Source organism: Stegodyphus dumicola, chromosome X1 (genome assembly GCF_044657685.1).
Source record: "Stegodyphus dumicola isolate Sdum_Otavi_A_Nest chromosome X1, ASM4465768v1".
NCBI lineage: Eukaryota > Metazoa > Arthropoda > Arachnida > Araneae > Eresidae > Stegodyphus > Stegodyphus dumicola.
In genome coordinates this window covers 4,518,547-4,536,639 of record NC_140780.1, presented here as the reverse complement: position 1 = coordinate 4,536,639, position 18,093 = coordinate 4,518,547, and the positions used below count along the sequence as shown (strand labels likewise).

The 18,093-nt window shown below is 30.5% G+C and overlaps 1 protein-coding gene across 5 annotated transcripts in view; it reads left to right on the top strand.

The window, feature by feature from the left end:
- The window catches only part of LOC118180441 (uncharacterized), a 46,393-nt gene that overhangs the window by 7,745 nt on the left and 20,555 nt on the right, over positions 1 to 18,093 (top strand). For 4 of the 5 annotated variants that reach the window (XM_085808366.1, XM_085808367.1, XM_085808368.1 and 1 more), the window contains exons 2-4: positions 3,398 to 3,618; positions 6,772 to 6,878; positions 8,656 to 8,838. In XM_085808366.1, the coding sequence (XP_085664492.1) occupies positions 3,567 to 3,618; positions 6,772 to 6,878; positions 8,656 to 8,733 (237 nt within the window). In that variant the 5' untranslated portion in view covers positions 3,398 to 3,566 and the 3' untranslated portion in view covers positions 8,734 to 8,838. Of the gene's footprint in view, positions 1 to 3,397; positions 3,619 to 6,771; positions 6,879 to 8,595; positions 8,839 to 18,093 lie in introns of all 5 variants that reach the window. The other variant, XM_085808370.1, reaches the window with a different exon arrangement.

Here is an 18,093-nt window from a genome sequence, read left to right as displayed (position 1 = left end):
TCACAACAGCATTATTCAAGATAAATCTGCTCCAGTTAGTTTGGAACAAATGGGCACCCCATTGTTCTCAGCTACTGTAGCTAAAATAATATTTGAATGTAAGAAACTTTGATTTTCTAAAATATTTGTTTTTTTATTAGTATTTCGTATATCTAAGGATGGTCTATTCCTGAAGTTATGTTTATTCCTTGAAACTGTATAAAGATGAAAAAGATAGAGTTTTAATAATAATTTGAAGTAATTATTCTACATAATTTTATTTCATATTTTAACCTGCAGTTTAAATAACAATACATATACTGGGTTTACCTGCCTCTGCAAAATCAACTGATATTTGTATTCAGTGGTATCAAGAATCTGTAAGTGGTAGAAGAACTTTTAAGGTATGTTGGGCAATTGACAACACCATCATAAGCAGTGCTGCAGATCGTGCTAATCTGTTAGAAGAAAATTTTGATTCAACTGATCCTCCTTTTTTTTTTTTTTTTTTTTTTTTCTGGAGGAGTTATTGAGGTAACAATGAATAAAATATAATCAGTTTTAAACTTTGCTGAACCAAACATCACGTCATTAGCAGTTTTAATATTTAATGGGTGAATAAAAGTAATTTTTTCATAGGTTTTTTTGTTTCATGTGTGTTTAATTTTTTATAAGACATATTTTCATTAATTTTTTTTCTACTATTGGTTTAGATGGCATCATAAATCTGAAATGCATTCACCTTTCTATGTCTCTTTATAATTTTACATTTCTAATGTTATGGTCACACTGAATTGAAAACAATAATAAGCTGTTAAAAACAATTTTCTTGTAAATGATAATCACTTATTTCTGTTTCTTCCTTATGTCTGCATGAGGTTTGGCTCCAGAAGCCATAGAATAAAAGAGGGGGAGGGCACATGTATCCTTAAAAAGTAGTCTTTGTAATATTCTGCTGCTGTATGAATTGCTTGCTTTAATAAAATATATTTTGCTGACAGATCTGCTGACAGATTGCTGACAAATGCTGATCTCCTAGTGCTTCTGCAGTTAGGGCTGTTTAACATGCATTGGGCATCTGCAACATACTTGTGTCATTTTATTGGATCTTCAGTAGACAATTTGGCTAAGACTAGAATTAGAATGAAAGTTGAATGGATACTTTCTGCTTGACCATTTCCTCACAGAATGCCTGTAGTTTAGAATATGTACTGGGTTTTTTTTCTTTTGCACAGTAATCATCTGGGCAGTTCTTTGAGGTGAAAGCCGTATCTCTGTTTGTAATTATTCTAAAAGGATCTCCAAAGATGAATCTTGGGCTGATGTCAGCTTTACTGATACGGCTAGACAAACTTTATAAAAGCATCTACAGGGGTCAATTCTTGTTTGTTTATAGTAACGGTCCTATAAAATCTTCATGAAGTGTGCTTAAAGGTACATTTTCATTGGTTTCATGCTCCCACCTTTTCCTTGCTTTTTGTTGCATAAAATACAACCTACACAATACACAGTAGCTTGCTGTATTCACTTTTTGAAGATAGGAATGAAAAAAATCTCTCTTCAGTGTATAGAGTTTGATGCTCTTTCGCAGCATAAACTGATATTCAAACTCCTAATGGACTTGAAGTGAATTATTGCTTGGCTGAAGATACTGACAAAGACTTCTGATAGTTAAAATATAACCTTTTTATTAAATCAGATCCTTGAACTGCACATCTCATGTTTAACAAAATCAAACAATGACTTGTCGCAAGCTATCTTAAAAGTCACATTCAAATTCAAATTAAAACTAATCCAGTAATCAAATATTGCACAATTCATTTAATGGGAAGTTGGCTCAAACTTCTCACCAGCATAACAATTTAAATGTCAGCAGTCACAATCCAAAGCCAGAGACTTTGGATTGTGATCTTATCTGAGATAGTGAGATAGATGTAATAATAAATTACTGAGATAGTGAAATCTAGTAAATGTGGCCTCGAGAAGCAGAAACAGGCTTTGTCTTAAAATCTGTAATCCTCAAGTTTTCTCGAACTAGTTTGCATTCTGATAGGGAAATGAAAAGGAGAAGTGTAAATTTCTAAATCATAACTGGTTAAATTTACGTTCTTGTGTAGCATGAAATTTTTGGCTGAATAATTTTTGGCATAGGCATTCCAGGCATGATTCTAATGCTAGAATGACATATGAATGTAGAAGAGGATTACTTTTAAAGGGACAGAAGTTAATTGACTTCAGAAAACTTTTTTAAATGTTGCTATACTGTCCATGCTTCGTAGCTATAGCTGTCCAGTCAATTTTTTAAATCACTATGGAATAGCTTTTGCCTACATTTTGTCAGGTATTGAAAACAAACTTGTGTATTTTGTTTGTTACTAAATATAAGAAAATGCATCCTTATTAGATTCATTCACCTTGAAAGCCATTCATCATAAAAATTCCTAAGTGCCAGAGTTTTTCTTTTGCCATGTCTAGAATTATGATTGTAGGAACAAAATTGTACTGTTAAATTGACTGAAGCTTCTAGTCATCATCAATGAGAATTTTTTGATTTTAAATTTATTTAGGTATCATTTATTAACAAGTTTCATTGCATCACAAATTAGCAACTATATATGTAGTCTACTGTTTCTTTTAAATATATTATATTAGGGCTTTTGTAATTCAGTACATGTATGAACACAATAAATTAATTAAGCAGAAATTACTACTGAGGTTCATGACCAAATGTTTGCATGCAATAAAAATAAAATACATTTGAAAATTGCTGACAAATACAACTTTCTGGATGAATATTCAACTGTTAACACAAATTTATTTATGTGTCATAAATCAAGTGGATAAAGTAATTGTACATTGGCAGTTCTTCATTCTATTTCAGTTCAAATATTATCTGTGTGAATATTTTCATTGCTTTCCTCATGTACTTCTCTCTGTATGTTGCAAACATGAATGAATTTAATTTAAGCTAAATAAATAGTGCTAAATAAAAGGAAGCCTCGAGGACTGGATAATCCTTGCATGCATTATCGTAATCATTTATTTGTGTACCTGAATTTTATTCAATAAGACAAACAGAGTTATTTTAAAATCGTAATTGATGACACCGTAAATAAATAAAAACTGATAAAAATTATTATACGTAAATTTACCCTCATACACTCATAATTACACCTGGTTTACTCATCATGGACCTCTTAGTTGTATGCTTTATTTTAATATTTGAGGCTGTTTACCCGCAAATAATAACATAATAATTATTTTTGTGGAAATATTTGTGTGGCTTTGCTGAATCTGATTAGAACTTGCTTCATCAAAAAATTTAGTATACAAAAGGGAATTAATGTTTATTAATACTGTGTGTTTCATTGTATATTTAAGGTGGAAATATTTATTATTATTATTTCTTTTATTTTAGACATTTCTAAAAGAAAGTTTCCATGAAGCAAGTCTTGATCCAACATATTGCAATTATGTAGTAGGTGGAAGAATAGCATACCTGTGTTCTGTTCTTGTGGAAGATACTGCTGTTGTTTTCTGTGGTCCAGGCCCAAGAATTCTGGAGGCAGTTGATTTAGATTTATGAGATGCTGTTCCTGCCGAAGATAGCTCCAACTTATTTAATGAAACTTAACTTCAGTAAGTGGACTGTAATATTAACAATAACAAATTTATTTTAACAAAAACAACATTATTGAATACTAGCACACGCATGTGCTTATAGTTACCTATGTAACTTAGTTAAAAGCGAACAACCATATGCTCCCACATCAAGTGAAAAATCATACATACTAATAAGGCAAAAACGAAATAACTTTAGGGTTACACTAAAGCCAAACTCTGCTTGGCGTAAAACAATGCTGCCAAGCAATACTCTTTCAGACACCGAACACTAAGTAACACTTTTTCTTTATGGCTCTTTTTATAAAATGGACTGATTAATTTTATTTCTAATTGTTTTGGGATATATGCACATAGACATGCTTTGTCATAATCAAATAAACCGGTTTCTGCATATTACAGAAAACATATTTTTTCTGAACATTGGTGAGATATTTTGAATGATTTGGTGTCTTTTTAGTCAGTGGAAGATTAGCCGAAAGGGAAATTAGTATACTCAGAGCAGAAATTTCTCCCCCTCCCCCCCACACAGAAAAGGAAATGAGGCAGGTTGCAAGTAAATAATACCTTTCCATTGAGAAAATATCTTGCATCTCTACCTGTCTTACTTGGGTGTTAACTTTTGCTTAAGTTGCATGTCTTCAACTGGCTTATATTTGGCAACTATTTGCCAAATTTTGCATATTAATTAACAGCACTAACTTTTAGCCTCTACAGAGCAGGCTGTTTGTGTTTTCTTCTATTTGCATTTTACTCGCGTTCTTACTTGAAGAGGAAAAATTAAACATGTTATTCTATATAATTTTGATTTAAAAAGAATCTAGACAAATTAACTTAAAGAAAGCTAAAATGCATGGATTTATAAATAACTCTCTTCCTTAATAAGTTTTAAAAGTAATTGGTTTATTCAGCTAGCTTGAGATTTCTGTCTTCAACATACTATTTTAAAAAATGATTAGACAACAGTAAATTCAAATTCTATTCCTGGAAGACGGTACTTTCATTTTAATTTGCAGTTATTTAATTAAATTAAATTTCATAGGATAAATTATAAAAAAAAAATTCACTGATGCATATACCTCTAAATTATTATTTTAAAATGAAATGAAACAGCAAGCATAACATACATGGCAAATGGCTACATTCTGACTTTGTAGTTTAATCTCATATTTGATATTTCTGTGTTAGATACATAAATTGCAATCAGCATTAATTAGAATAGTTAAAGCTTTAAAGACATTATAAATAGTATTAAAACATAATCTCAAAAGCTTGTGAGATCATATTGTGAGTTCAACATGTGAGACAATTTGGAATTTTGATTTGAACTCATTTTTCATGGGAAAAGCAAAAAATATATGAAATTTTAAATGAAAAATATGTAAAATATGAATATAACACAAAATAAAATGTTTGATTAATTATACAAACATTCCAATAAAATGAGAAAGCTGCTCAAATGACTGAGTAGCAAAGTTACTAAAAAATGTGTCTAAGGGATAAGATTAATTTTTCTTTTACGCATTTTGCAAGGGAAATGTTTCTGAAATTTCATTTCAGTTTGTTAAAATTTTCGTCAGTTCAGAAAATGCGATGCTCCCAAATTAACTAGCTACATGGGCATTTTCTTACTTTTCTCCTTGTGTAATGTGAGTGGGAGACAGTTTCCCTTAAAAGGTCTTCCATTAAGGCATCTTCACTTTAAGAATATTGTGCTCCCCCATAAAAACTATTAAACAAACAAACTGAAAATACAAAGCACTGTTAAGTTTTTGTCATAATTTGGGGTGTGGTCAGAAATTTTATAATTCATCAAAATTTCCTCCAGTAAACTGAACAGCCACATGCAACTCTTTGCCTCCTTAAATATAGTTTTCTTTATAATAAGCAGTAGTTTAATTTGTATAATTAAATATATAACTAAGTTAAATGTATAATTCAAATATCATGCTATGATGCTTGTTTATACGTATCATCAACTTCGTTTTTCATAGTATATTTATGCATATTATAATTTCAAAATGCATAAAATACATTAAATTGTTGAAATATTAATAAAAGACCAGAAAATTCATTTCTGGACTTTGAGCAAATTGTTTTTAGAATGGGCTTTAACTGTTGAGGCAGTATAAAAGACATATATTAGCAATACATTCTGCAATTTTTCAATTTTTTTCAGTCTTTTCTCAGTTTATTATATCAGCTCTATATCAGTATTCAGTTTTACCACATTAAATTCAATTTGACAGCAAAATCGCAAGATATTTAAAAGCAGCCAAACACCAAACTCGTACGGTGTTGCCACTGCTTGGTTTGAAATCATTGAGTCTGTTAACCAAAAATATATTAAATTTTTGTAAAACATGAAATAGATAATAAAACAAATTCAAATTTTGGACTTCCAGATGCGCATATTTGGGTGGAGGACTGCATTATTCAATATTTGATTGCTCTACGGTTGTTTTTTCACAATGCAAGAAACATGCATAAATTCATGTAGATCCTTCTTTATTTAATTTCTTTAAAAATAATACAGGATGCTAATATTTGGTGACAACAATTTGACAAGTGATACAGTTAATCTATCTCAAATTCATATAAATGTATCTCATCATTGTTGGATAATTTCTTGCTTGAAATACTATAGCCAAACTTAAGACGTATTTCTTTAATTTTAATTATAAACTAAAATTTATTCTAAACATGATCAAATTCATATGAATTGTGTTTTAGAGATTTTTGACTGTTCTATCAAAGAAAGAATTACTGTCCATTAATATGCCAAATTTAACAGTTTTTGACCAAATGAGCAAAAAACTGAGAAAAGCAGACATTCAGGTAAAGTTGTTCATATGGATAACTTGGAGAAGAGGAAAACTGCCAAGTTCAGGCCAAAGTTGCTAAGTGTTTGGTTACTTGCACCTGTTTCTTTACGTGGGAGACAATTTTTGGCTAAAAGTAATTTATTTTCCTTTTCAGCTCAACTTCCACTGACTGAAAGTGGACATCATCATTCTGAATACTGCATTACCTTTTTTAAGATCTTGCATAAGAACATAAAATCTATTTCATTTGTAATAAAATATGTTTAATGTTTTCTTTAAAAAAAGAAATTTTTTTTCTTTATTTATTTTCTTTATTTCTTTCTTTCTTTCTTTCTTTTTTTTTTAGATTCATCAGATTTATTGTACGAATTGGAAGATATGGAGACAATCTGGCATGCATTGGTGCAACTTCTAGGAACCACAGTGCATACTTACAATTTTTTACAAATGGAGGTAAATATGTTTTATCAAATTGAATATTACATGAGATATTATTTAAATGCTTGAAAATGTTTTTGAGTTATTCCATTATTTTTACATAATGCCATTCTTCCTTTACTTTAAAGAAATTATTAAGTAATGCATTTATAATTATTAAAATATTATACATAGTATTCACGTAATCATAACATGTCTGCTGAAGTGTCACTGTTTTACGGATACTTGATTAGTAATAAGTTATTTCTCTGTTAACCCTGACAATGTCTATCACATGCTGAGGCTTACTTTCAAAAAGTCAGCAGAAATGTTTCAGGGGTAAGCCGTGCCAAACATCTAGGATTTCCCATGAATAAATTAAGAACACTGTGATGTTGGATGATTGGATCACACCTCTTCCTTCAAGGTATACCAAATCATTTAATAAGTTTGGGTTCTTGGTGGCCATTTCAGAAAATAGAATTCTGTAAAATGCTCCTCAGGAGAGAAATTGTCTTTTTGGAACACTCTATTTTCATCCAGATAGCAGAGAAGTGATAAGAAATGTGACTTTTGAGCAGTTTCACATACTTGTTGGTTCAAATAGCAAAGATCCCAAACATCGTCAAGGAAGCTGTCTCGAACCAGCACTGAATCATCACAATCATCATGACCTTGTCCATTTTCAGACTGGCACATTGGAAGTTTGGCTTCATAAGGATAGTACCGTATTTCTAACCTTAAAGTCAGCTTAATGCATTTGGAATCAAGACTCATACCTGCATGCCATTTGCTTCCATTCATCAATGAACCAGTCATTGTGTTCTACAACTCATAGAAGGCAGATGCTGATACAGTGGCATGCTGTTGGATGTGGTACTATCACAGTTCTTTGGCTTCTGAAGTCTGTACAAAGAAATAAGTAGTCACAATTTATCTAATCAGGTGTAAAGAGTCAACTGAATGAGGCACCCTGTCTGGATTGCTCATGTAGTTAGATGATCACCTGAACTAAGGTTTAGTGTTATTGGCTACACATGATTATGGCTGAGACTACAAAGATCATGATCATTCAAGATTGCTTCTTGAATGATCAGGATTTTTAGCAATTGCTTCAAGATGCTAAACTTACACTTGTGCATATCCTATGGGAATATCTTCACATGTTCAAAAATGAGGCAGCAGTACCAGAATATCTGCATAATGATATTTATCCTTAGGGATGAATAGCATTGTGTAGATATGCATATGCAATTCATTGTGCATATAATATACAAAAAAGGTGAATGAAACCTTTTCTGCATATGAAGGCTTTTGTTATTATCCAGTTCTTATTTCATTTCCTGCTTCATTGTTATGAGAAGACACTTGAAGAAAGTAACTAAATGCTGGTATTTATATATATAACAATAAAACCACTGCATAGAAACAGTTGTTAAAATTTCAGATTTTTTATCAGCAATTTGGTTGCCACTAAAAAGAAGAATCATTCAAGTTCTCTTTGCTTCATTAACTGAACAATACCTTGTTGCAATTTAAAATGTACATTAAAGTTACCATTTGATTGACAATCATCCATCAATTTTTAGTGCTGAATTTTTATTTTCTTGCCCCATAAATATTTATAAGTACACACATACGCACAAAAAAATATTTTGAATGCATTAAAATGTTTTCACTATTTCAGTAATATTTAGTTATATCACTTTTTATTAATTTCTTAAAATTTTCAATTATTTTGCTCATTTCTCAGGCATACAATGGCATCTACTACATGAACTGAATTATTCTCATGCTCATGTTTATCCTATAGTTCTTCCTGAGAATGGCATCAACTGGAAGTTGTTGGTGGCAACCATCAGGTTTCTTTGAAGATGCCTGCATTAGATGATGACATTTCTATTGATGGTTCTGAAATCAATGCATTTGAGTTATTGGATGATTTGAGAGCAAGGAACTTGATCCTACAAACTGGTGGTTTGGGCCATACTCTGAGGTGAGAAAATTGAGTGTATTTTTAAGTTCTGTTAGGTATTGTGTTGCCCATTTAAGTTAAATTATTAACCATTGACTCATTTTATGAGAGAAATGGTTATTTTTATAGTAAAAACTGAACTCTGGGATGGTAGGTTTATGTAGATGTTTCTATTTTTAATTTTTTACTATCGTGAGATGTGCTCGCTTCTCATTTTTCTCCGCACCACTTTTATGTTCACATTACTTTTCAAATAAAAGGATACTGCCTCTAAATGTTATTGTTATGTATTATTTTGAAAGAAATGATATAGGGAATTAAAAAAAATATTTTGGCAACACTTAATACTATATCAGGAATCCTAATGATATGCTGTTTTTAAAAATTTTGTGATTTTGCTATTGAATTTTGTGTGGGGTAAGTGCAAAGAAAGGGATGCTTAATAATAAAGTTAAAAAGACAAAGATAGTTGTGCAGGTCATTTTGTTAAGAAAGCTATGCATTGATATGATGAATTCAGAAATGACAATAGAAAGTAGGAAAATTTATGGCAACATTTAACACACTATTGAGAATTCTAAATGTGAATCTACTTTTGAATTCTATGTGATGTAAGAATTCAGTGGGCAAGCTACAAATTTCATAACATATGATACCATTTTATAATATAGAACCATTAATTGCCGAACAAGCATTTTTGTCTTTTAAATGCTCCCTAAATTTGTTTGAAAATTTAAGCATTGAAATGGTATCTAAGTCAGAAAATTCATTCTTGAATATTTTTGTGAATTTGTCAGCCATATTTATGTGTTTAAATAAATATATAGGTACCCACCTACATACATGCATATATACATGATTAGGCATAATGAATATTTTACTTGGAATTTTTGTGCTACCGATACCATATACAATATTTGATTTTATATTTATAGACTTCTTTGATATACATAATTGAATTTATTTCAACAACTTTCTCTATCTTGTTTTAAAAACTTCTGTAACTGGAAATCATTTCTAGGATTAATACTTTAGAAAATGAAAGATTTACTTAGTATTTGCAATGTGACAGAAAATATCAAGAAAAGAAGTTACTTGCAGTTTTTTTTATTTCTGTATTATAATAGAGTTTTCTTTTTTGCATTTTGTTAGCATTTGTTTTAAAAGGACATTTGCATTCTCAGTTTTTTCATTTAAAATTTCAAAGTTATACTCTGGCAGCATAATGACAACATGAAGTGACTTTTCCGTAGACTAAATTCTTTATAATGTAATAGCTGGAATTAGTATATAAAATTGCATTTATATGAAGAAGACAATGCAGTAAAAAGGGGTGGCTAATTTCTTGTTAGTAGGAGACACATATTGGAGCTGAAGAGGATTGAAAAGTAATAAATATTATCTTTAAAAGTAGTAAACCAGATTTTGGGTAGAAAGTAGTGTTTGAAGTAATTTAATAATATTTCACATTTCTTAATTCATAAAATCACATAGTAATAAACACAAAGAAGTAATTTTTTGCTCTTGCTCATTTATCAGGAAAATATGTTTAGTAGCTACACACATTTTTTTCACGTGTTCATTTTTTCACATTTCGCACATTCATAATAAACACAAAGAAGTAATTTTTTGCTCTTGCTCATTTATCAGGAAAATATGTTTAGTAGCTACACACATTTTTCTGCAATGTGTTGAACATTTTCTTACCCAAATAGGAAAACAAGTTTTTTCCTTTGATTTCCAATATTTATTTTCTTTCTGATTACAGCTATGAATCAATTTTGCCAATTTTAATCAACTACTACATTCAAAATAAACTTTTTCTTACCCTCCAAAGGTCAGATACTTGCTGGGTGCTTAAATCCATAACAGTGGCTAAATTAATTACACATCAAGCTGAGAAATGAAACTTATTTTAAAATAAGCTTTAAACTTAGCACAATTTTTTTTTTCATTCTTTATCACTAACAAACAGGGCAATCGTAACATGGGATATTAGCATACTGCCCAAAACAATAAGTGTAAGATGTATCTGTGGAATATTCCACTTCTTAATATAATTTCTGAAACTTACAGCACATAAAAATCCTTGTGCCTTTTATGATAATTTTAGTGTTTTCCTGGCCTTCATTGGAGTGAGCCCAGAGACTTGGGGAGTCATTGCCGAAAATTGACATAAAATCGACTCAGTTTGATCTAACAAAAGCACTTGGTTCTAGAATTTGGACCAGTCTTTTCTAGAATTAGAATTGCATTAAATTAATAATTATGAGTTAAATAATTATTTAAGTAGTAATGTCCTAAATAATTTCCTAAGCTGTTTTTAATTTGTTGAGTTTCTAAACTGTTAGAGGTGTTGCTTTAACTGGGTCAGGAAGTATCTTTTGCAATCAATTAATGCCATTCACTACTGAGTCCTTTTCAGAGCTTTTGTATTGAGTGTATTGTTTTCAGTGTATTCAATAGTTTGATCATTGTCTAATATCAAAAGGCACTGAAAAAAACACTGCTCGAGAAACAGCAATTTGTATTTTCTTCAGATGAAGATTTTTTATCTGGAAATGCTTACCAAGGTTGTAAAATTTATATGTAATGAACTGTTATTTGTAGCTGTTGGCCATTTGAATCATTACACCATGACAGAATCACACATCAAATCTGAAATTTGCATAAAAAGTAGAACATGCTGGGATATGCAAATGTTCAGTATTCCACAGCATGTGTACATTATATGAAAGAGTAAATAACACTGCAAAGTAATTTAAAAAGGCAGATTAAAATGCCAGTTTTTCATCCATACATTATGTTTACTTGTTATTTTGAAGGTTGGGGGTCATGTAATGTCTCATAAGACAAGAAGCAATTCATACTAACATGTCTCAGAATTCAGTTGCAAGGGGACTCAGTATTGTGAATTACTGTGTATCCCAACTGCTAATCATTTTGGTCTAATGATTTTTGCTAGACTTTGCAGTTAATAACTCCAGGAGAACCACAGAGATTGGCCTGAGAATCTCATTGGTCTTCTCTCACTATTGCCCCAAATGACAGATATCTTGCCCACATGACTGTTAGGAATTTTTTATAGGAAACTGGATATATCGCTTAACATCAAGTATGGCTCAATGGCATCTGAAGCATTGTAGATTATTTGTAAAGTGAGCATTACTTCAGCTTTCTTTCACACTCTGACACAGGAATCAATGCCTTTGATGGTGTGTTCAGCGCCAAACACAGGTTCATGAAAAGTGTGATGTCACCTTTTCGAATAAGTCCCACTTTTCTTTTAGAATGTTGTGATAGTCATATCCATGTGTGGAGAATGCATATTCGAAGCTTGCATTTTTCATCATTATGCTGGCCCAGCAACAGTATGAGGTGCACTGGATGCACATCCTGTTTACCTGTAGTGTGCATATCTGGTACTCTTACCAGTCACTATCATATTACTGAGGTTTTAATGCCCATGGCTATGAATATATCCAGGGCTTCTGTCCCCTCTCCTTTCAATAGAACAATGGGCAAACCAATGTTCCTCACATTGCCCTACATATTCTTTATACACAGGATGTTCAACTCCTGCTTTGCACAATGCATGTTCAAGATTTCTCACCAATTAACAGTTGTAGAGACTGAAATGACAATATTTACATGCCAGTGCAACACTCTAGCATAGACCTTGAAACCACAGGTGGACTTTTGTACCCATGACTGCCATCCGAAGTTTGTCTGACTCACAAAAACAATAGCAGGTAACATTCAGTTTCCTTTCAGCTGCTATAATGAGTTATGATTATTGGGAGTACTGATTTCTGCATCCTCCGTACCACTAAATTTCCTGAATTTTAATCAATTCATCCTTCCATTTGTAGTATTTATCTGAGTAAAATCTAGAAATAAAAAGAGTCCTTGGTCAAATTATTCAAGAGCTCATTTTTCATACTTTGGAAAGCAGGAGATAATATTAATCTTGTTGATCCTACTGCTGTTGGGAAAATAACACAGAGAGCAGTCATATTGACTTTTCATCAGCAGGGATTAGGAGCACTAATCAATACATGATACAATGGCAATAGAAGCAAGTCTAGATGATTGCAGCAGCGTCTTGCTAAGATGAAAGCGAGAAGGATTCAGAGGAAGAAGGAAGGGAGTCAAAAGTTTCAGTTTGAATTAGAAAAAGTTTCGTTTTACAATTATTTATTATTATTGCTATTGATTTACAATCTTTTTGATTTCGCAAGAGGCATCTACATTAAGTGTTATGTAAGATCGCATGATTAATTTGAAGGACGCAGTTTAGACTTATAGAGCTATTTTTAAGATAGCGAGATGTTCGCAAAAATGTTTTACTCCTGAAGATGAGGGACTGTGCCTGATCGCCCTCAAAATCGATAGAGATTTATTGAAAATCTTCTCAGATAAGGTAGCTTTTCTGGGTAATTTTATAAGTAAAGCCTTTTCTAAGGGAAGTTTGTGAACATTTAAGTCAAAATCCTGTTTACTGAAATAATGCTCTTTAATATAAATTACATTTTATTATTAAATAATCATTAAATTACATATTTTATTAATCCATTTAATTATGTATGAATTAATGATTTCCATTTAATTATGGATTATTTAATGATTTTTAATCATAATTGCATGATTATTATTTGTAATCATAATTACAAATCATTAAATCATTCTGTTTAATAAATTGCAATTTATTATTTACTACGTAAAAATCTCATATAGCAAATGAAAAGCAATTTACATTTGACTGAAATTTTTTCTGTAGGAATACTTCAGGTTTTGACACCAGGTGCCATTATTATTAAATATTAATTTTTAACACTTTTCCTATTATTAAGAAATTAAATTCTTAATATACAACTGTGTACATTTGTAAATGTATAGAACCAAGTAGATTAATAATATGTATTTCCCTTTAATTAATGAATGAGATAATTAAAGCTAACCAAAATAAATTTTACAGTATACAAGAGTTTCACGAGCACATTTAAATGCAATTTATGGGCTTTTGAAGAAATCCATTGATTAAAAAAAAAAAAAAAAAAAAATGCTTTTTCACATAATGTATAAAATTTCATTTGAAATATTTAGAAAGAAAAATACGTCATAAGAAATTCATTTGTAATAGCAAATAAATTTTAAAAATAAGATCAGGAATTAAATAGTCAAAAGGAGTATTGGTACAGCTTTGAAAACGGAAATAATATTTATTGAGCCTTTTTTAAATTAAATAAGATATTCTCATTAGATTTAAAAATAAATTTAAAGTGCTTTAATGTCAAATAAAAGCTTATTTCATGAAAAAGGCGTTTCCTAAATGATATATTAATTTGTTTAGTCGATTAATTGTTTTGGCATAGTACATTTATATTAGATTAACCACTCAGTGAAATTTAAGACTTTATTAATTTTCGAGAGAATTTAAATTATGATAAATATTTCTTAGTTTCATTCGAATAGGGAGATGTGTTTTATTTAAACTTTTAAAATTTAGATCCAGTTATTGATTAAAAAAGTTAAATATTCGAGTGATTCATGAAATATTCATAGAAAGAAGTTGAGTAATTTTCTCTTGAATAAAAAAAGACTAGAATAACTCTTCTTGAAATTCATAAAAACCCTTCTTAGTATGTTCAGAGGCCCACCAGCAGCCGAGCAGTAAAAGCCACTGAACTCTGGTAATTCATTTCGGAGTTTGATTCCCAGCAAACGGGCTAGCTTCCTGGTCGTTTTCGTGGTTTTCCCCATGCATAAAGCGGATACGAGCCAGTTTCCCTTAAAATGACCTCCACAGGGCATTCCTTCCTTTCCGTGTAATGCCTAAAGGCGGAGCACGTAATAAGTAAAAATAAAAATATGTTTTAATATTAAAAGGCTTTCCAGCTTTTACTTATTGTTGTTGTCTTGACCATGAAAGAATGACCTTTTACTTGTTACTTGTACAACTGCTTTTAAAAGTATGGTTTTCTTCTGCAAACCCCTTATATTCTTCTCTAGCATACCACATAAATGTAATAAAAATTATGGCACATAAATAACTTAATAATTAGAATATGAAAAATGGTTTACTAGGTTCTTGCCTTATTATTTTTTGTATTGTTATTGTTTTTGATTTTACAAATATACACAAGTTTTCAGAAACAGAATCACAGATTTTATTTGCACAATGGCTCAATTTTTATTACCGCGATGGCTGCGCTCGAGGTATTGATGTAATATTTTAAATATTTAGCATAAAATTGCTTAACATGATAGTTTCTTGGTTTCTACAGTAAATTATTGACTTATCTGAAGTCTGCTTCTACTAGGTAAGAAAAAGGGAAATGTTAATGATGTTTGTTGTTCGAAACCAATCCTTCTTCAATACGATCAGTTTTTCTTTGATAGTTATTTCAAAATGAAACGTATGGCATTTCAGCAGTTCTATGCAAACACAATCAAGTTTTCACTTTATTAAAAGCGAATATTAAAAGCTTTCAAATTTTGCAAGCGGGTCGTACGTAACACATATCTTCTGAGGAAGTTTTAAGTGCTTTGTAATTTTCGTGGTTGTGTTTTCTTGTGTTCCTGCCTTTTACATTTTTATATTGCACTTCTTGTGTAAAATTTTTTTATATATTTAGAAGAAATTAAAAAATCGGTAAGGTTTAATATTTTTACGGTCGCTTAAATGAATTTGCTAAGGTTTTCTGTGCTCTCTCTCAGCTTGTAGTCTATTAATCTACTCTTGCACTCGCTACTAGTTATCCATTTTTAAAGCTTTGTTATTAAGCATTGCTTTCTTCCCAATTACGCCGCTTACACTTCAGAAAAATGTCACAACGAACATTTTTAAAAGCTGCATACTAGCATATGTTTTTGCAAATTTTGAATAGCGTAGTCCTGCATGCAAACATTTGCACCTGAACGCCCGATTTTTGAATTTCAAATTTGTTTTATTATTTATTTCATATTTTAAAAAACTTTTCATTTAAAATTAAAAATTTTTCATTAACAAACTCATTGATTTAAAACCACGAAACCTACGGCGAAACTTCGAAACTAAATATTTTTGTCTCCAGCGTGCGAAGCTGTTGCCATTCAGAAAAGATCTTTCAATTTTAATAAACAAATTCAACTCTAACTTTTCATGATAACTAGTTTTTATAGAAGTAGTATAGCAAATATAAAAATATGCATGGCGTCTTCTTCCATTGTATCACCAATTTAAAAGTATGTTGTTTTTAAATATTTAGTGATTTTGCCGTTGGTATTGAATTTTATGTGGTGAAGTGTGAAGAACCTTATATTTAATAGATAAGGTTAATACACAACAATAAGAAAAAATTAACAATATTGTTAGCACATAGCAATATAACACAATGTTAATAAGAAAATGTTAAAAAAATGTTTTGTCAGCCATCTTGCTATTAAAACTGAATACTAATATGATGAACTGATTAAAGACCGAAAAAAATATGAAACTGCATAACAATACTTGTTACTGTATTGGAAATTCTAAAGATATGCTGCATTAAATGTAAAATAATACTTTTGTCATTTTACCATTGAATTTTACACGGAGTAAAAGCGAAGAAAGCAATGTGTATAACAAAACAAATTATGTAAGTGAGTTCAAGAGCAGATTAATAAGCTGCGAACTCAGCGAGTGTTTAGAAAATCTTAAACTCTCTTGTGTGACTTTAAAATCTGAACACTTTCAGTTTTATTTCATTTTATTGTCCCAAAGGGGAATTTACCGAGGAGGGCCATTCATTTCATTTTTGGCATTTTTGTGTTGATTCACTATAAACGGCAAATCACTTTTCAAATTGTTGCCACCAAATATCAGAGCCCTGTATTATATTTAAAAAAATTAAATAATGACGAATCTGCACAAATGTATGTATGTTTCTGGCATTGTGATAAAACAACGGTACCTAGAGACATCCAATTTTGAATAACGTAGTCTTCCATTCCTATATTGGGATCTGGAAGCCCAAATTTGGAATTTGTTTTATACCCAAATTTGGAATTTGTTTATATTATAAAGAACATATTTAATAAATAATGGTAACACACAAAAACCTTAAAAAACGCCCTTTTGGGAGTAATGCAAAATCTGAAAGCTTCCAGATTTTTAAATTTTTATATTTACTTCCCTTCCTTCTCAGTTTAAAAAAAAAAAAAAAAAAAAAATAGTAGTAACGCTTTTTCACTCACGTGCCCCAAGATGGCAATTAAACTCCTGGTTCAGTTTTCTTTTTCGAATCAACTGTTTGACCAATAATTAAGAAAAATATCTAACTTCAACTCAATGTCTGAGAGTTTTGGAAAGAAAAAGGAAGGCCATTATTTAAAAGAAATTAGTAGCTTGACATTCACTTGTCAAAAACCTAACACAGAATTTGCTAATTAGGCTTAATGAACCAGAGCAGTCAGAATTAACCAAGATAGCTATCCACTTATATTGCCTCTCGAGAGAATATTTTAATTCTACCGTAATATTTTATTCTGCTTGACTCAAAGAGGTTTGAGAAGATTTTGTCTTCCTTTCTACATCTTTTTAATTACTAACAGCAGTCTATTCTAAGAAGTTTTCGAGAAAAAAGCATTTTTTACATATTATACATGTTTTTTACATATTATACATGTTCTTTTAGAGATCAAAACTATAGATGAGTCATTTTTATTTATTTACTTACTAGAGGAAGTATCTGATGCCAGTTAAGTTAAATTTAGAATAATGTATCTAACAACGGAGAGAACGATACCACTGTAATCCTTCTGTAATAACGATGCAAAAAAACGATTGATAGTCATAACCACAGGATATGGAACCCACAGAAAAATTTCTGTAGAAAAATAAACTAATTCTCTCCCATTATATTGGCAACAATCGCACACAGTTTTTAATGATTTTCGTCTTTCTAATCAAAAGGTCGTAAAAGCTCAAGTTCCGTCCAATATGTCACCTATATTCAATTTCAGTCCATTAAATGTGACAAAAAGTTTATCATAATTTATTAGAAGTCAATAATGCGAACAAACAAACACACACACACAGACATATATATATATATTGTAACGCTTACACGTTTTTGACTAACAAACTGCGATTTGAAAGCTAGCAAATGTATTTAATGTTGAGCAAAGCTATTTTTATTTCATCGTAAAACTTACAAATTTTTTTTTAACAAACTCTACGATTTGAAAGCAAGCAGTGACAACACTTCTCGAAAGAAAGCAGATTTTTATCTCCAACGTGCGAGATTGTTCCTA